At 37.5% G+C, this 21,780-nt stretch overlaps 1 protein-coding gene across 13 annotated transcripts in view; it reads right to left on the reverse strand.

Annotated features, from left to right (window-relative positions):
- Positions 1–21,780, reverse strand: part of LOC143039374 (uncharacterized) — a 1,426,499-nt gene that overhangs the window by 454,907 nt on the left and 949,812 nt on the right. For all 13 annotated transcript variants that reach the window (XM_076209287.1, XM_076209284.1, XM_076209291.1 and 10 more), the window contains one exon: positions 4,416–4,571. In XM_076209287.1, coding sequence (XP_076065402.1) covers positions 4,416–4,571 — 156 coding nt within the window. The remainder of the gene's footprint in view (positions 1–4,415; positions 4,572–21,780) is intronic.

The raw sequence follows: 21,780 nt of genomic DNA on the forward strand, positions 1-21,780 counted from the left end.
GTGCTGATAAAAGACAACCTGTCACCTGACAGACATAGCAGCAGGATTGTGGGAGAGACATACTCCTGCACAAGATTCATGTCATTTTTTATTATATGGATGAAGAGACAATGAAAAGGCTCAACAAAACCCTGATCTATCCTAGGCTAAAATATACATTAGTGTGGTCCCCACACAGATTGAAGGGTGTGAGCAAGATCGAGAGAATACAATCAAACAAACTAGTCCCCAGGTCACTAAAGGAGATAGATTACATAAGAACATAAGAATGAAGGAGACTGCAAGAGACCATAAGGCCTACACTAGACACCTCCATATCCATCACCACCTGTCATCCCCATACATAAAATTGTCTAATCGTTTCTTAAAACAACTGATAGTTTCAGTGCTTACTACATGGTTACTAAGTTTATTCCATTCGTCAACCACCCTATTAGTAAACCAATTCTTGCCTATTGTTTTAATATGATGACCTTGTTTGCATCACCCTTGTTAAAGCCTTTTGTTAGCTCTGCTGCCACTAACACTTAGTCACTTGTGTTATTCATCTGTAGGCCCCATGCCTCCTCCTTCTCTTAAGTATGTTTCCACCAAATCTTCTATAATCAGTTATTAAAGTTTCTTGATGGGTTGAATTAAAATGGAGATATAGTTTTCTTATCTTCTTTTCTTCTAAGTAATACTCTTGGTTCTTCAAGCTACACCAAGGGACTCCCACCCAGGATCACTGTTCATCCCACCAAGCCACTTCTGCTATGATGTCACTATTTAATTAATCCAATAACTTTGAATGTTACAAATAAGTGCCACCCTTTTAGGGTGTGACTTTACCCCCATGAACCAATCATTTTTCTCCTCCTCTACCTTATTTTCCAATCAGAAAGACTGCTACACTGTCTCAAGCGATATTGTTTACGCAAGCAGTTTGTCGCAGCAGAACGAGCTCTGTGTTTACATTCACAACATCAGCACCTCTCGATATCCTAATCTATATTTACAAACACAAGACAGTAAGCTGGAATATGCAACTCTCTGCAACTTCCACTCAGCCACTGTATCATAACAACTGAATAAAATTTACATATCATTTCACCTACCCCTCAATCTACCTAAATGTCTACCTCTATCTACCAGCCTCTTACAGTTTGACCCACTTGAACACCTCTATTAGATCACCCCGCACTCTGCGTCTTTCCAGAGAGTGCAAGATAAGGTGCCTAAGCCTCTCTTTGTAAGGCAAATTTCTGAGTCCATATATCATTTTGGTCATTCTTCTTTGTACTGATTCTAGTGAATTGATGTCCATTCTGTAGGACGGAGACCAAAAGTGTACCGCATAGTCAAGGATGGGTCTAACTATCGCTAGATAGAGCTTAATAATTACCTCTGCACTTCTATTCGTTACCGTCCTAGCAATGAAACCTAATGCTCTGTTAGCTTTATTCCTGGCACTAATGCACTGTTTCCTGGTTTTAAGGTCTGGACTCACTAGAACTCCCAAGTCTCTCTCGCACTCAGTTTTCTCTAAAAGCGTGTTATCTAAGCTGTATCTATTTTCGGAGTTGTGTAACCCTACGTTTAACATGCCACACTTAGAGATATTGAAGTTCATTTGCCATTTCACCGACCATGTGAACAATTTGTTAAGATCATCCTGCAGAATCTCTGCATCATCTCCTGACCTAATCAGGCGTCCTATTTTAGTGTCGTCCGCAAACTTACTAACATCACTATCCTGTCGTCTAAGTCATTTATGTACATAATGAACAACAAGGAACCCAAAACCGAGCCCTGGGGGCCCCACTAGTAACTGTCCCACCTAGATTTTACTCCATTTATGGTGACCTGCTGTTTTCTGTTACTAATCCAAGCTCTAATCCATTCTAACACTTTTCCTCCTATGCCATGGGCTTTGATTTTATTTAGTAGTCTTTGGTGTGGCACCTTGTCAAACACTTTGCTAAAGTCAAGGTAAATAACATCGTAATTATCATTGTTATCTGATGCCTTATATACTTTTGTGTAAAAGGATATTCCCCCACTCTCTCCTCTTAGCACATGTACATCCTTAACTCTTCCTATTATACTCCTATCTACCACTACATAGTCCATTAATGCTCTATGTACCACCCTTCCATCCACCACCTTTTCCCATGTGTACTTATGCTTGACTTTCTTCCTAAACATTGTATTTGCTATCATCAACTCTTTTTCTAGACGCATCCCTACCATCAACTCTCCACTCCAATTCTTTCCTGGAACTCCACATTTCCCAACCACTACGTTAATTGGTTAATTTCCTACCCTTGCATTAAGGTCTCCCAATACTACTACATTGATGTTCTTCCCTAATCCCTCTATGCATTCATTTAAATCTATCCAAAAAGTTTCCCTTTCTTCTACACTCCTCTCACTACCAGGCCCATATGCACTTACAAAAACCCACATCTCCTTTCCCAGTTTCATCTTCATCCACATTATCATTGAAGAAACCTCCTTCCACGCCACGACATGTTTACCTATCTCTTCACTTACTAGTATAGCCGCCACTTCTCTCCCTTGTCCTCTCTTCACTCCTAAGAACCTCCCAACTACACTCCCAAACTCACACTCGCCCTTCCCTCTCAACTTAGTTTCACTCAAAGCCAACACATCCATCTTTCTTCTCACAAATATACTACCTATCACCTTCCCTTTTACTCTCATCTGTACCACATCCACACACCTTAAAACACCCAAACCTTAGGGTGCTGGTTGGAAAACTCCTAGACCCTTTTATGCCTTTACTTTTTTTTTTAGAAATGTCCCCTGTGGGGCTACAGGGAGTAGGATGCCTGGTCCCAATCTCCGTCCCGTTTTTCTCGCCTCTTATCCAGGTGGGAATACTTGGTGGCAGCATTGTTTTCCCCCCACCACAGGGTAGGCAAAACAAGGAAATGAAGTTCAGAGAAATGGTACAGGACAGCAACAAGGGGTTGGAGAGATAACAGAGAGACAGTAGCAGTATAATAAAAGTTTCATAATTTCTCTGTGACCAGAGTCCTCCTCTATCACAGACAAAATGATGTGTGGCTCGGGTCCATAGGGGTGCCCCATATAGACCCTAAAGTATCAACTGCATGCTACTCTGCCACAAGAACATGCAGCCAATACCCCAGACGGGGTAAAACATATTTTATATAGTTGTATTTTACGGGAAGAGAGCTATGCTCGTAGTGACCCACTTTTGTATCTTTCAGCATCCAGTTTGATCTTAAATTCTTGTATAGTTTTTGCACTCACTGTTTTTTCATTCAGTTTGTTCCAGATGTCTATCACTCTGTGTGGGAAGCTTTTCTTTTTCAGACCTCTTCTGTAACTATCCTTTTTAACCCCTTCCATACGGTGCCGCACACGTAGGCGTCATGGACTTAGATCTCGGTGGCAGCAGCCAATGCCAGCCGTACGACGTGTCGTAATAATACTCGCATCATAAAATATAGTCACCGCTTATATCGATCGTTCTCTCTTCACCCGTGAATTTTGATAACCATAGAAAATGCGATTACAAAAGAATTAGAAAGAATGTCATTATGGAGGGGCGACTACAATAAATATAATCAAGACGCCGATATGGCAGCCTCGCGAATACACTCGCTCCCCATGACGCCTACGTGTGCGGCACCGTATGGAAGGGGTTAAGTTGATTTTTGTGTCCTCTTGTTTTTCTCCTATCCCATTTAGTAAGTCATCTCTATCAAGAGCTTCCATCCTTTTCATAATTTTGTAGATGGTTAGCAGGTCTCCTCTTTCTCTTCTTTGTTCCAGGGTTGGTAGTTCCAGTTTGTCCAATCTTTGTTCGTATGTCAATTTGGAGAATGTTGGTGCAATCTTTGTCATTGCTCTTTCAATTCTTTCTAATTTAATTTTTTTTAGTACTAGGTGTCCATACTGTCACAGCGTACTCCAATTTTGGTCTTATCAATGTAACTAATATTTTCTTTACCATTTCTTTATCCATGTAGTCAAAGGCACACAGCTTAGAGGGAATGTTGGCCAATACGTGTTACTGTGGAACTGTAAGGTTTCCAGCCAGTACAATTAAATATAACAATGATCATTATAATAACTGGATTTTATCACCAACTCTATTAAATATCTTACCTTCCAATCTTAAATGCCCCTTGGTACAGCTTGAAATGGTTGAGTGGCCTTTGGTTCTAATACTTCTATTTTAACATCAAGGTCAACTGAGGTAAATAAACTTAGACATCATTGACAACTGTCCAATGTTTGTTCCATGAGAGATTTATGGGAGGGCACAAGGACCACTACATATTACAGTGGAACTGTAAAGTTTCCAGCCACTACAATTAAATACAACAATGATCATTATCATAACTGGATTTTAATATCAACTCCATTAAATATCTTACCTTCCAATCTTCAATACCCCTTGGTATAGCTCGAAATGGTTGAGTGGCCTCTGGTTCTAATACCTCCACTTTAACATCAAGTTGAACTGAGGTGCTTGATCGATGAGCTTGAGAATATTGCTTGGAACTGCTCTGAAAGCCATCTTCATCAATGACCTGCACATGCAAAATAAAGGTAAATAATGTATTTTTTCACAGTAAACAATCCATTTAAGCCAAACTATTTGAAAAAATAACAAGTATTGCAAAATCAAGAATGATACATTTATGAAGGGACCAATGCTTGCTAATGTACCTACATGTGCTGGTCCTGCAAGAAGGACCCTCACTTCCATTAGAAGGTGCAGCCCTGAGGGGCTGACACTCAAGTCTAAAGACTAAGCTCAATATTTTTCTCTATAAACTTGAACTGTATTTATCACAATTTTCACACATGAACAACTGAAACCAGCAATTGCTCTCCTCTCTATCCATTTGAGCTGGTAACAAAAACAGTCCCACATAGTTACAACACAGATAACAGTTCCAATTCTCTTTCCAGAGATTTATAGTATGTTCTGAGGATCAATGCATGTCACTGAGGGGCAGCAGATTTTCCATTTAGTGATACCTGAACCAAAAACTGAAATGACATTTATGAAGAAATGTACAAGTGTAAGCCATGAAAGTGATTCAAGATAAGAACCTTGAGGCCATATGAATTGTAAAAGGGTTGAAAAGAAAGTGAAAAAGAAAAACATCATAGAGGAACATGTTCATTGTTGGTACTTGTTCTGTTGCTCTGAATTTTAGTTACACAAAACCCATGGCATCAAGGTATCCAGGAAATCCTGTCATACCATCCCATACATTTTTTAAATTGCTGTATTGTCATCTGTGCTGTGTGAATAAGAAAAACAATGATTTAATCTATCTATCTATCAAGAGGCTTCTTCCTTCTCATAAGGGAGATAGGCAGCCAAGGCTTTTGATAAAGTACTTCATAGTCAACTTATGAGGAAAGTGGAGCATATTGGAGGACTAAGAAGCAAAATACTCAAATGGAAAGATCTTTTGAAGGAAAGATACATGAGGGCAGTAGTAAAGGATAAGATATGAAGATGGAGGGCAGTAATGAGTGGAGTTCCACAAGATTCAGTGCTTGCACCAACAATGTTTCTTGTCTATGTTAATGACATTATGGAAGGTACAACAAGCTATGGCAACATGTTTTCAGATGATGCAAAAATCATGAAAAGAGTGAAAAACCAGTACTCTAGGCATTAGCAAAAAGATCTAGTTACTATTTTTACATGGAGCCAAAAATGGAAAATTAGTTTCAATACCAAAAAATGCAAAGTACTGGAAATGGGCAAGAGCTGTTATAGAAGAAAAAAAAATAATAAAAAAACAAAAAAATAAAATATTCTTTGGGAAGTGAACCCATTACAAAAGCATATGAGGAGAAAGACTTGGGAGTGTTGATAAAAGACCTGTCACCTGATAGACATATAAGTAGGATTAAGAGAGAGATGTATCATAGACATGGAAAGAGGGATGAATTTTAATAGAAACTTGTGGGAGAAAGAATTCATGGAATTAAGGAAAGAGATTGTGATTTTTAGGAAAGAATATTTAAAGTAAATAAAGAGGTATGTGAAATAAAGAAGAATTCTGGAATAAATAACAAGCTAACTGAATTAAAAAAAGAACTAATTGAGGTTAAATATGAAAATGAAAAGAAAAACAATGATACTGCCAATAGTGAAAAAAAAGTAATCACAAAAAGATCTAGTTACTATTTTTGCATGGAGCCAAAAATGGAAAATTAGTTTCAATACCAAAAAATGCAAAGTACTGGAAATGGGCAAGAGCTGCTATAAAAAAAATATATATATATATATATATATATATATATTCTTTGGGAAGTGAACCCATTACAAAAGCATATGAGGAGAAAGACTTGGGAGTGTTAATAAAAGACAACCTGTCACCTGATAGACATATAAGTAGGATTATGAGAGAGATGTATTATAGACATGGAAAGGGAGATGAATTTTAATAGAAACTTGTGGGAGAAAGAATTCATGGAATTAAGGAAAGAGATTATGATTTTTAGGAAAGAATATTTAAAGTAAATAAAGAGGTATGTGAAATAAAGAAGAATTCTGGAATAAATAACAAGCTAACTGAATTAAAAAAAGAACTAATTGAGGTTAAATATGAAAATGAAAAGAAAAACAATGATACTCCCAATAGTGAAAAAAGTAATCACAAAAAGATCTAGTTACTATTTTTGCATGGAGCCAAAAATGGAAAATTAGTTTCAATACCAAAAAATGCAAAGTACTGGAAATGGGCAAGAGCTGCTATAAAAAAAAAATATATATATATATATATATATATATATATATATATTCTTTGGGAAGTGAACCCATTACAAAAGCATATGAGGAGAAAGACTTGGGAGTGTTAATAAAAGACAACCTGTCACCTGATAGACATATAAGTAGGATTATGAGAGAGATGTATCATAGACATGGAAAGGGAGATGAATTTTAATAGAAACTTGTGGGAGAAAGAATTCATGGAATTAAGGAAAGATATTATGATTTTTAGGAAAGAATATTTAAAGTAAATAAAGAGGTATGTGAAATAAAGAAGAATTCTGGAATAAATAACAAGCTAACTGAATTAAAAAAAGAACTAATTGAGGTTAAATATGAAAATGAAAAGAAAAACAATGATACTCCCAATAGTGAAAAAAGTAATCACAAAATACAGGCAATGTCTGAAAGAACTGAAGAAAATTTAGGTGAGGAAAATTTGCAGATTAAGAAATGGAATGAAAAAAGAGAAAATAAAGAGATAGCTTTTAAAGAAATATTACAACAAATGCAAGAAAATGCAAAGGACACAATTATTCAAGTATTCAAAGAAAAAGTAAATTGGATCAGAGATACGATAGATAGAAAAAAGTGTATTGTAGTATATGGATTAAAGGAAAACATGGTTTGGTTAGATACTTGTGAGAAAAAAGTAGAAAAAAAAAAATGGCAAAAATAATTCTGAAAAAGAAGTACAAGACAATGACCAAGAAGTAGAAAAAGAAATGTAGGAAGCATATAGATTGGGACAATATTCTAAAGAGAGAAATTGGCCTCTAAAGATAAAACTAAGAGCAAAAATGGTAGGAACTACTAGCAAAATCAGGTAAGTTAGCAAAGAGTGAACATTATAACAATATATGGATAAAAAGAAAAATGAATGTTGAGGAAAGAGAAAGAGAGAAGACATTAAGAGATGAAGATAAAAAAAAAAAAAAAAATGCAAAGAGAATGGAAATCGAAAGCAAGGAGTTCTATTGGAGAGTCTTAGACTGAGAAAATGGTACACCAAGGTAAGCGAAATGAAAGGAACAGAAAACAAGATGAAGGAAAATAAAATTATAAGTGGCCAATACTAACACAGACAGATTAATCTCAGAATTGAGTGAACTAAATGATTACCTGTCAGAAGAAAAAACAGACATAATGGGAATTGTGGAGACAAAATTAAAGGGTCCAATACTACCATGCAGTGTTGGACATGGGTTATATAATTATTGGATTAAAAACAGAAAAAGAATCATGTTTTTTGGCCAAGAAAAATTTAAATTGACGAAGGTTACAGAGGGTAAAACAGTGTGGAAATGATCCTTATAAAAGTTGAAGACAGCAACATGAAAAGTAGAAAGTTTGTGGTGATTTATGTATCCTCAAAAAAGGGCTCTTGGGACAAGGGTGAGCATTAAAAAATGTTAGAAGATACAAGGCATTCATTAAATGAGATGCTGAAGGATGGAGATAACCTGGTACTTATATGAGATTTTAACTGCAAGGAAATATTTTGGGAAGAGATGATGACAGTGAAAGGTGGAGAGGATCTACGGGGAAATGTATTACTTGACATGACTATAGAACATACAATGACACAATGTATAAAAGAAAATACCAGATATAGAATTAATGAGGAACTGTCGAGACTAGATTTAATATTTACAACAGAACCTGAAATTGTGGATAAAACTGAAAACAAAACACCATTTGGAAAGAGTGACCACATATTAATAGAGGTTGAACTAAAGGAGGAAATACATATTGAGAGAAAAGAGAAATACAGATAAGGAAGACTCACATAATAAAATGGACTTTGGGAAACTTAAGAAATTCTTTCAAAATGCAAATTAGGAAAAATTCTGCCAGGAAGAGATACAAGTGGAAGAGAAATGGATGATTTTTTTATGGAAATTTATAATAAAGGAGTGAATAAATATGTACCAAGACAGAAACAGGAAAAAGGCAAACATTAAGTGCTGGTTCAACAGAAGAGGCAGTGAGGTGAAAGATAGAAGTGATAAAGGCTGGAAAAGATAAAATATATATATATATATATATATATATATATATATATATATATATATATATATATATATATATATATATATATATATATATAAAGTGGTAAATGTATATCAACCAAAGAAATGAATAAGTAAAAGTGCACAGATAGGAAAAAAGAAACTATGAAAAGGACATAATAGATAAATGTAAAGAGCAACCCAAACTATTCTATAGATATGTGAATGGTGAACTTAAAAATAAACAGGGAATGGTGAAACTATGCCACAGAAATATAGAATATACAGATGATTTAGAAATGGCTGAAGTCATGAACAACCACTTCAAGTCAGTTTTCACCCTCTATGAGGGAAATAACAATAACACAAAAAGAAATAAGGGATCAATTAATGAAACTTGATGTCAGGAAATCACACAGCCCATATGGAATGGCAAATTGGATATTAAAAGAATGTAAAGAAGAATTAATGGACAAAATATATAACATAATAAGTTGGTCACTTAAAGAAGGAAAAATACCAAAGGACTGGAAAAATGCCAATATTGTACCAATATATAAGGGAAGAAACAAAGAAGAACCAACAAATTACAGACTGGTCTCCCTAACAAGCACTGTAGCCAAAATTTGTGAAAAAATTATCAATAGATGGATAAAACACTTGAAAGAAAAAATATAATAAACCTGAGACAATTTGGATTCAGACAGGGAAGATCATGTGCCACAAACTTAATCTGTTTCTACTAAAGATTAATAGATATAATAATAGAAAGGGCTGGATGGGCTGATTGTGCTTTCCTAGACTTACAAAAAGCCCTTGACAAAGTACCACACAACAATCTATTAAAAAAAAACTGGAAAACATAGGAGGGATATAAGGTAAATTACTAAACTGGATGGAGGATTACTTGCATGGCAGAAAAATGAGAGTAGTGTTCAGAGAAAAGAGATCAGCTTGGGAGGTGGTTAGTGGAGTTCCACAGGGATCGGTATTGGCTCCAACAATGTTTGCCATTTATATGAATGACATAGATAAAAACGTGGATTGTTAAATGAGCTTCTTTGCAGATGATGCTAAATTACTGAGGAAAGTGAATACTGAAATGGGAATGGAGCCAAAAGTGGGATGTAGACTTCAACACTAAGAAATGTAGCATAATAGAGTTCAGAAAAAGGTAAAAAAGGAATATCAGGACAATATAAAAATAAAACAAAGAAAGTAAAGAAAGTGGGATCTGAAAAAAACCTGGAAGCAATTATATCAAATGCTATGTCCCCTAATAAAATTGTTGGAGAATCTTACAACTTGCTAATAACAATAAAGGTGGCTTTTAGGCCTTTAAACATTTACCAAAAAAATAGTTTAAAAAAATACTAGTCACAGTAGTAAAACTTAGACTAGAGTATGCTGCTACACTATGGTCACCTAGTACCACAAAGAATATAAAGAAAATTGAACGAATCCAGAGAGCAGCCACAAAAATGGCCCCAACACTTTCAAACCTGTCATATGAAGTGAGACTGGCTAAATTGAAATTACCAATTTTGGATCATGAAAGGCACAAAAGTCCTTGACAGAGAGGACTTAATAAATTGGGATAAGAGAAATACAAGGGGACATGAAAAGAAACTCAAAAAGGATAGTTATAGAAGAGACTTGAAAAAAAAAAAGTTTTCCACACAGAGTGGTGGATATTTGGAACAAACTGGATAAAATAATGGCGTGTGAAAAAACTAGATGTAAATTTAAGGCAAATTAGACACTACAAGATATAAAGACAAGACACCACAAGCATAGTTCACCTTCCTGCAAGATACTAGGTAAATACATACTTCCTCTAATGCCCCTTTTACCCCATCCATCTCATCCTTGATCAACCCCTCATGTTCACTCCCTCCACCTCTGCCTTCCACACCCCTTTTACTAATCTTTCTTCATTCATTCTTTCCATATGTCCAAACCATCCCAATACTCTTTCATCAACCCTATCTCCCAACTCCCTTTCCACTCCTGTTCTACTCCTCACCTCATCCTTTTTCGCTCTATCCAGCCTAGTAACCCCTACCATACTTCTCAGGCATTTCATCTCAAACATATTTAAACTCTTCATCTCTTACTTTCTATGTTTCTGTCCCCTTTATACAATCTCTTTTTAGCATCCAATCCCAAATGTCTATTTCTCACTACACTATTTTAATCCCCCAAGTCAATTACTTCTCTCAATCTACATTCTACTTCCACTTCCATTCCTCCCTTTCCTGCCACATTCACACCCAGGTATCTAAAATTATTCACTTTCTCCAGTCTTTCCCACTTAATACTCACTTCCAATTTGTTGCTATCCTCTCCCCTTGTACATATCATCACCTTACTTTTACCCACATTTATCTTCAACTTCCATTTTTCACACACCTTCTCAAACTCTGTCACTAACTTCCTTCCAAGACCTAAGCTGAGTCTGCTCCATGACCTCAGCTCAGTCTACTCTGTGACCTCAGCTCAGTCCCATGACAGCTCAGTCTGCTCTGTGACCTCAGTTAGAGTCTGCTCTGTGACCTCAGCTAGAGAACACCTTTGCTGCCAAGACACTATCTAGCGAATACCTCTTGTTAAGTTAATTACTTTCTGTGAAGTTTATATCTTTGAATAGTGACAAGTGATTGTGCTGTGTTTTTGTAATTGTACACATATAGCATTATACAGTTACAAGTACAGTATAAGATAAAGTGTAGTGTTCTAGTAATATAAAATCAAAACAGTAGTCTGTTACTGTACTCCAAAGGTAGGAGTAATATTATAAGAGAAGCAGAGTAAGCTTCGCGTATTTAGTTTATTTAGTGACTGCTTTTGTTTCTTTTGTTGATATATATTTTCTCCTTGCCGTTTGTATTCCCGAAGGAGCAAAATGGTTTGTGAAGGTTGTGCGAACCTGGAGGACCATCCCAGGATGAGTAGGAAATTCTTCTCAAGAGTACGCTCTGTGAGAAGAGTGAATCCTTCCCACAACCCAAAGAGCATTCCACCTCTTCCACTTCTGCCACTGCCGTGAGTGAGTGGCGCTCTGTGGGGTCCTGTTTGTCAAGCCTACATTCAGTAAGCAGGTGCCCTGTGGAGCAACTGCTGGTTCTAGCCAATTATTTTGCTCTGCTAGAAGATGAGGTGGTTGAAAATCAGTTCTTGGTGGTGGGGGACTCCACGGTGCAAAGCTATGACGACATCCTGCAGAGGAAAACTAAATGACGTTGCAAGCTTCTATGTCAACCAGGCTGTGGGATCATCGATTGTACCCAGACCATTGGGGAGCAAAGCCAGATGAACACAGTTATGCTTGTTCATTCATACGGGAAGTAATGATGTGGGTAGGGTGAGATCATAAGAACTTGTTTGGAATTACAAGGTCCTCCTTCAGAAATTTAAGGAGCATGGGAGCCATCACATAGTCTGTGGGCTCCTTCCAAGGATCCATGCTGGCTCATGTTGGAACAGTAGAGCCACAGGGATCAATAAGAGGATATCACAATTGTGCACACATCTGGGATACCACTTTCTTGATCTTGGTATCTCTTTTTCAGGCGTCATGACCTTTATGCTTCTGATGGGATCCACCTTACTTGCAGAGGCAAAGATGTTCTTACAAACCTCATTGTGAGAGTTTGTAATGAACTAGTTGATTTTTTGTGGTAGAAACTCAAAGGGAAGGGGAAATAGAGTGTATATGAGAAAACAGAGTTGGGCATAGCAATACTGTAGAGCAATATGTCAGTGTAGGACAAAATATCATTTTAGGGTATAATGTCGGTAGAGGACGAAATATTACATTACGATGTGATGTCAAAGGACATAATATCACAATGGGATGTAATGATAAGAAAAAATATCATGATGGGATGTAATGATAGTGGAGGACAATATATCATAGTAGAACACAATTTCAGTGGACAGAATATCATTTCAGGAACCAATGCCTAACAGACTGTCAACGAACGATGGGTGGCCAGTGTGGGACAAGGTGACAGAGGGAGGCAAGGTGTACATAAGAGATCAGATGACTGTGAGGGACCAAATGTCAATGATGGGGCAAATGTCCATGAGGCACTGAATGTCAATGAGGGACCAATTGTCAATATAGAGCAAGGTGCCAATAAAGAACAAAATTATGATGTAAGGCATGTACTTTAATGCTTGTAGTATTAGGAACAAATGCTAAGAAATACAAGCATATGTCAAAAGCGAAAATCTTGATATAATAGGAATAACCGAGACATGGTTAAATGCTGGAGAGTTTGAGGCTGAATTTAATATTGCAGGATTTAAACACTTTCATCAGGAGAGAAACCACAAGAAAGGTAGGGATGTTCTGTTGTACATTAAAAGCAATGTCCATGGCTATGTTTTAGAGAAAGTAAAACAGGATACATACGATTGTCTGTGGGTAGAATTAACCCAAACAAATGGACAAAAAATTAATGTAGGAGTGATATATAGGCCAAAAACATTATCATTACAAGACAACTGTTGTTTCAAGAACTATCTAGTTTATGCAACCAGGGTGATTTCAATTTTACTGACATTGATTGGATGACTCTTGAACATGGCCATATAGGTAGTCATTTGATAGACCTTCTCAGTGACAATTACTTAGTTCAGCATGTAAAAGAGCTCACAAGACATGAAGATTTACTTTATCTATTGATCACTAGCTGCAAAAACATGATAACTGATGTAGAACTTGGTGAAACTATTGCAAATAGCAATCACAACTTGGATTCAAACTGCTAAAAAAAATTTAGAATAGATACTTGTGTATCTAAAATATCAGATTTTAGTAAAGCTCAGTTCATAGGACTATGTCAGGAGCTTCAACTTACAGATTGGGAGGCAAAATTAAGTGAAAGGTCTGTAGATCAGATGTGGGGAATATTTCAAAATATGCTTACTAAGATGATTCATACTTACATCCCGTTTAAGGATAGACGTCCCACAAATCAGGCTCACCCAAAATGCCTCGACAAAGAAATTGGAAAAAGTATTGCTAAAAAGAGACAAGCTTATAAGAAATACAAGTACTCTGGTGCACCTAATGACTATCAAAGTTATGAAATAATACAGAGATTTAAAAAAGACAATAAAAAAAGGAAAATGACAATATGGAATGAATATCACTTATAAATCCAAAGAGAATCCCAAGGAATTCTATAGTTGCATTAGAGATAAAAAAAGGTTAGTAGGAATCACATTGGTCCACTATTATCTGTTGATGGTCAACTTGAATATTCAAAAGGAATGTGTGATATTTTAAACAACTATTTTAGCTCAGTATTTGTAAATGAAACACCTCAAAGTGAATTCCATACTGAAACCTGTGAAAAGTCTAGGGTGAACTTACTCACTATGGTAAATATAACAAAAGAAAAATTAAAAAGGTTTATAGAAAAACTCCATAAAACACCAGGGCTTGACAGTTGGCATCAAAGAATCTTAAAGGAAATGAAAAATGAGATTGTTCCATTAAAAATTATTTTCAAGAAATCCATCATATCTGGAGATGTCCCAAGAGAATGGAAGCTAGCTAACATTACTACCATATTAAAAAAAGATGACAAAAACAAACCAAATAACTACAGGCCTATGAGCTTGACTTCAATCTTAGGAAAAATGATGGAAACTATTATCAGAGACGCTATCAAACATCATTTAGGAAGTAATTGTTTGATAAATGATAGCCAGCATAGATTTAGACAGAAACATTCTTGCATGACTAACTTACTCAAACTCTACACAACACAGTCTTCTCAAATTACATAAGAATAAAGGAGACTGCAAGAGACCATAAAGCCTACACTAGGCAGCTCCGTATCCATCACCGCCTGTCATCCCCATCCATAAAGTTGTCTAATCGTTTTTTAAAACAACTGATAGTTTCAGCGCTTACTACATGGTTACTAAGTTTATTCCATTCATCGACCACCCTATTAGTAAACCAATTCTTACCTATTTCCTTCTTAAATCTAAATTTGTCCAGTTTATACCCATCACTGTGAGTCTTGCCCTGTTGTTTTATTATGATGACCTTGTTTGCATCACCCTTGTTATAGCCTTTGATCCACTTGAACACTTCTATTAGATCACCCCGCACTCTATGTCTTTCCAGAGAGTGTAAGTTTAGGTGCCTAAGCCTCTCTTCGTAAGGCAAATTTCCAAGTCCATGTATCATTTTGGTCATTCTTCTTTGTACTGATTCTAGTGAATTGATGTCCATTCTGTAGGACAGAGACCAAAAGTGTACCGCATAGTCAAGGATGGGTCTAGCTATTGCTAGAGTTTAATAATTACCTCTGCACTTCTATCGTTACTGTCCTAGTAATGAAGCCTAATACTCTGTTAGCTTTATTTCTGGCACTAATGCACTGCTTCCTGGTTTTAAGGTCCGGACTCACCAGAACTCCCGAGTCCCTCTCGCACTCAGATTTTTCTAAAAACGTGTTATCTAAGTTGTATCTATTTTCGGGGTTGTGTAGCCCTACGTTTAACATGCTACACTTAGAGATATTGAAGTTCATTTGCCATTTCACCGACCATGTTAACAATTTATTAAGATCATCCTGCAGAATCTGGGCGTCGTCTCCTGACCTAATTAGGCATCTTATTTGAGTGTCGTCTGCTAAAATAAGATGCCTAATTAGGTCAGGAGACAAAAGAAACAATATAGATTTAAGATATTTAGATTTTACAAAATCTTTTGATACCATTCCCCACGAAAGACTACTTACTAAATTAGCTTCACATGGAATAAGTGGTAGCCTATTAAGTTGGACTAGTAATTGTTTGAATGATAGAAAACAGAGAGTTGCTCTAAATGGCAAAACTTCTAGATGGAAAAATGTTACAAGTGGAGTTCCTCAGGGTTCCGTTCTTGGGCCACTTCTATTCATAGTATATATAAATGATATACATGGACTGAAATCTATCGTCTCCAAATTTGCTGATACAAAAATGCGCAGAATGGCAAATGATCACTTAAACCCAGCAAACATGGACATTACGGGCCAATTAAGGCAAACTTTGGACTTAGTTTGGAAGGTTGGCAAGACGGTTGCCTTGTGTCAGACCAATTAATACCTCACATCAGTAAAAGTTATCTGGATCAATGACGGCTCTTTGATATTGGGCCGATTTGTTTTAATAGCTTTTTCTGATATCCATTCTAATGCCAGGAGTTCTGTGTAGGGTAAATTTATTATAACATCATATTCCGTAATCCGTAATTATGCTGGGAGTTTTATGCAGGGCCAATTTACTTAAAATATTGTTTCCTGCAATCCATAATAACACTGGGAGTTCTGTGTTGGGCCAATTTACTATAACATCATACTCCATAATACGTAATATTATTGGGATTTTTATGCAGAGCCAATTTATTTAAAATAATGTTTCCCGTAATTAATAACTGGAAAACATTCAATGGAGTAACTCTTCCATGCAGGCATTCTGAGGTGATGTGCATGACATATAATTTCTTGTCTATTTAAGTATCATTAACAACCATAAAAATAATTAAGTTACCCTTATATATAGTTTTACTTTTTTTTGTTAATAACAGGAGAAAATCTATTCAAATAACTGGTTATCTCTCATGTCTAATTGATAACATATGGATTTATAACATGTTACGTCTATGCCAAAAAATATTGGAACCTTTGTTACGATCGTTTATTTTGGCGCCAAACTTAATAGATGTTGGCATTGGTCTATTGCAGTGAGTGGAAAGTGCATATATTTTCTAATTTTTTCTCACAATTTCCTTTTGTAAACCACTTTAAAGATGTGTATGGTACTAGGCATGTTGTGTATAACATTCATAATTTGTGTCATTTAACATACATACATACATATACCAAGGCCTTTTCCCCTTTACAAGGGAGGTAGCCAAAAAGAAAAAGGCATAAAATCATTCCCACCCATTCCATCCCGGAATACACTCTACACCCCTCCACCCTCCCTCTTATCTTAGCACCTCCTGGATGACGGGTCATCCCTGCACCTTGTCTACTGCCCTGGGTCAGAAGCAGTGTCGCAAGACACAGCACATCCACAGCAAGGCTGCTTCATTAAATCGGCGACCCCCGCTCTCCGTCCCCCCATGCATAATAGGAGAAGACGGGGAGAAATCCCTTTGGGCTGCGTCAAATTTAGCTCACACATACTACCTCACGCCCCATCCCTCCGCCCATTCCACCTCATGCATCACAACATCATCCATATACAACCATTCTCCATTCACCCCTGTCTTCTGTCCTCTCCCGTCCTTCCTCAACAGCCCCCTCTTCCCCAAAGCCCCCTTCACCCCATCCATCCACCTCATCCTAGGACATCCCCTCATGTTCACTCCCTCCACATCTGCCTTCCATACCTCTTTTACTAGTTTTTCTTCACTCATTCTTTCCATGTATCCAAACCATCCCAACACTCTTCCATCAACCCTATCTCCCAACTCCCTTTCCACCCCTGTTCTCCTCCTCACCTCCTCATTTCTCACTCTATCTAGCCTAGTAATCCCCATCATACTTCTCAGACACCTCATCTCAAACACATTCAAACTCCTTCCCTCTTCCTCTCTTATGTTCCATGTTTCTGCCCTGTACAGTGCTGTTGGCACAATCACTCCTTCATACAGTCTCCTCTTAGCATCCATTCCCAAATGTCTATTCCTTATTACACTTTTTAATCCACCAAGGCATTTACTCGCTTCTCTCAATCTACATTCTACCTCCACCCTCACTCCACCTTTTCCTGCCACATTTGCACCCAAGTATCTAAAACTATCCACTTCCTCCAGTCGCTCTCCCTTAATGCTCACTTCCAATCTACTGCCACTTTCACCCCTTGTACATCTCATCACCTTACTTTTACCCACATTTATCTTTAGCTTTCTTCTATTACACACTCTCCCAAACTCTATCACCAACTTCCTCAATCCCTCCACCGATCCTGCCACAAGAGCAGTGTTGTCCGTAAACAACAGCTGGCTCACCTCCCACTTTTCTCCATTTTCTTTAACCATCTCCAATCCCTGACCCACTACCCTTGCATTTACCTCTCGCACTACCCCATCCATGTATAAGTTGAACAGCCAGGGCGACATAACGCATCCTTGACAAAGTCCCACCTTTACCTCAAACCACTCACTCTCTCCATTTCCAATCCTGACACAAGCTCTACTACCCTCATAAAAACTCTTGACAGCTCCTAGAAGCTTTCCTCCTATCCCATATATCTGCATAACCTCCCACAGTGCCTTCCTGTCTACCCTGTTGTAAGCCTTTTCCAGATCCATAAAAGCCCTAAAAACATCCTTCCCCTTTCCTATAGCTTTCTCACATATCTGTCTTACCACAAAGATCTGATCTACACAACCTCTACCTGTCCTAAATCCACACTGTTCCTCACCAATTACTCACTCTCTTCCTCTCCTAATCCTCTCAATCAAGATCCTCCCATAAGCCTTCCCAACTACACTTAACAAGCTAATCCCTCTGAAACTACTACATTCACACTTGTCCCCTTTCCCCTTGGAAAGTGGAACTATATAGGCATTCCTCCAGTCCTCCGGCACTCTACCCTCTCCCAGCAAACATTAAATAACCTCACCAACCAGTCCACCATCACTGTACCTCCTTTTTTTAGACATTCTGCATGGCATCCATCCAGACCAGGTGCCTTATCTGCTTTCATCATCTTAACAGCTGCCTTCACTTCATCTTTCCCTATTTCTCCTCCATTTTCCTCACTCATCACTCTCATTTTCTTAGCATTTCCCACTGCAGCTATCTTTCCTCCTTCACATTTAGCAACTCCCTTAAATATTCTGCCCATCTTCCCCTTACTGCCTTCTCTTCCATTATTATCTCTCCATCTGCACCTTTTACCTTTTCTTCTCTACTTGATTCGCCTCCTCTTCCTCTCTTAATTTCTTTCCAAAACATCTTTTTATTACTTTCAAAATTTTCTGTCATAATCTTACCTCATTTCACATCTGCTCTCCTCTTTGCCTCCTTTACCTTTTACTTTACTTCTCTTTTCTTTTCTTTGTACCTCTCATATGACTCCCTCATCCTATTTTGTAACCAATCTGTGAAAGCTCGCTTCTTCTCTTCTACAACCTTCTTTGTTTCCTCATCCCACCATTCACTACCCTTCCTTGTATTTCCTCCTGTCCTTCTTGTTCCACACACCATCTTTGCACACTTTCTGACTCCCTCCTTGAACTTCTTCTTGTACTCCTTCTCCTTTTTATTTAAAGAGTTCACTCTAAGCACCTCCCTACCTTTTGTCCCTTTCCTCTTTCTCCATCTATCCTCCACTCTCAACTTACCATCCACCAGAAAATGATCTGATATTCCCCCACCCTCTCCCCTTAGCACATGTACATCCTTAACTCTTCCTATCATAATCCTATTTACCACTACATAATCCATTAACGCTCTATCTACCACCCTTCCATCCACCACCCTCTCCCATGTGTACTTATGCTTGACTTTCTTCTGAAACACTGTATTTGCTATCATCAACTCTCTTTCTAGACACATTTCCACCATCAACTCTCCACTACAATTCTTTCCTGGAACTCCACATTTCCCAACCACTCCATTAATTGGATAATTTCCTAACCTAGCATTAGGGCCTCACAGTACTATTACATTGACATTTCTTCCTAAATCCTCTATGCACTCATTTAAATCTATCCAAAAAGCCTCCCTTTCTTCTACACTCTTCTCACTGCCAGGTCCATATGCACTTACAAAAACCCTCGTCTCCTTTCCCAGTTTCACCTTCATCTACATTATCCTTGAGGAAACCTCCTTCCACTCCACTACACCTTTACCTATCTCTTCACTTACTAGTATAGCCACCCCTTCCCTCCCTCGCCCTCTCTTCACTCCTGATAACCTCCCACTTGCACTCCCAAACTTACACTCACCCTTCCCTTTCAGCTTAGTTTCACTCAAAGCCAACACATCCATCTTTCTTCTCACAAACATACTACCTATCTCTTCCCTTTTACTCTCATCTGTACCACATCCACGCACATTAAAAGACCCAAACCTTAGGGTGCTGGTCGGAAAACTCCCAGACCCTCTTATGCCTTTACTTTCTTTAGGAATGTCCCCTGTGGGGCTACAAGGAGAAGGATGCCTTGTCCCAATCCCCGTCCCGTTCTTTTTGCCTCTTTCGATCCAAGTGGAAATACTTGGTGGCAGTATTCTTTTCCCCCACCACAGGGAAGGTAGGCAAAAATGGAAATGAATATTCAGAGAAATTGTACAGGACAGTAACAAGGGGTTGGGGGACAGCATAATGGAGGGACAGTCATTGTATAAAAGTGTCATCATTTCTCTATGAACAGAGTTTTCCTCTATCACAGACAAAATGATGTGCAGCTCTGGTCCATAGGGGTGCCCCATATAGACCCTAAAGTATCAACTGCATGCTATTTTGCCACAATAACATGTAGTGCCTTTCCTTTTGAGAATTATCTTGGGTACCTAAAAAAAAATTGCTTAGAAAACCTGTCTTCTCATGCAAATAGTTAATAGAATTTATGAATTGAGGGCATATGAACCTGAAGAGAAGAATTCTAAATATCCAGTTGCAAAAGTGGTGCACAGTAATGGGCCAGTACTAAGTGATTTTCCTTGTGTACAGTTTAAGGGGACCGGCTGGTCAAAAATCAATGAAAATTGGGAAAAAAATGAAAAACTGGGAAAAAATTTCTACATCTGCGTATGGCAATCGACAGTCTGTATGCAGAGTATTTAATCAAAATTCGCCTTATTTTCGTAGTTATGGCAAATAAACCCCCTCCTCCCCCCAACTCGACCCCATCTCGGCCCTATGATACGTATTGGTCACTACAATATATATATTATTGTAATAAATAACAATAATTTGTAATGATTGAGTGCTATTGCTAGTGACTTCTGGCAAGTCTGTCTCTGTACCAGAGGTTATATATAGACCCCAGAATGGGTAGATGCCTCAGTAAGCGATAAACAGTAGACAAAAATTGAGTGATACACTCCACTGCAAGCCACCATCAATCCTTTTGTCATTTGACAAGCTGTTATACTATTTTTGAGATGCCACGTCCTCGCAAGCAAACCAAACACCCTCAGGAAGCTAGGAAAAGGCAAGAATTACAAAGTAAGCAAGCTATGACACCCTAATGTAATAACCTGCCTAAAATGCAGGTGGGGACCAGAAGACAGAAGATTATATGACTGGACATCAACATATATGACTGAATATGAATAAATTTTATTCTAAATATTATCAACATTCAAGCCTAAAAAACTAAATAAGGAAATGCCATGATATCCTTTATTTATATTAGTATGTAGGGGTTCAAAGTTAGTGAAAACTTTGACGGCCCATATCTCAAAACCTAAGTTTTATACCTTTAAACTTCTACTCCTCCATAACTTCTTAATCAATTTCAATGAAAATTCACACATATGTCTAAATCTGCCTCATTAATGAAATAGAACGTTTTTTATAATATATGAAAGGGTTAAGTTTTGCAAAAAAAAAAAAAAATTCCCCTATTTGAAAGGGGACGGGGTGGGAAAAAATATAAAAATTTAAATTCCACAAACTAATTAATTTAACTAAATTTCTCTCTATTAGTTTGAAGGTCTGGATAAGGTCCTTCCACCATATTAATTTCATTCATGTAGAGCCATTATTATAGGAGGAGTAGCCATTTCAAAATTATCAATTTTTTTGAAAAGGAGATGGGGGGGGCAAAACATGAAAGGGTTGCAGATTAGTTTTTTTGGGTTAGGAAAGATGTATATGGTGTCCCTAACTCCTGGCATAAATTTCTGTGCAATAACCCAATTAATAAAGATTTTCATCTTTTGATCAGCCGGTCCCCTTAAAGTTTTATACCTAAAGAACTTTTGTATCAAAGTGAACCCAGCTAACCAT

The sequence above is a fragment of the Oratosquilla oratoria genome, chromosome 26, assembly GCF_046742065.1.
Source record: "Oratosquilla oratoria isolate Oo_2021 chromosome 26, ASM4674206v1, whole genome shotgun sequence".
NCBI lineage: Eukaryota > Metazoa > Arthropoda > Malacostraca > Stomatopoda > Squillidae > Oratosquilla > Oratosquilla oratoria.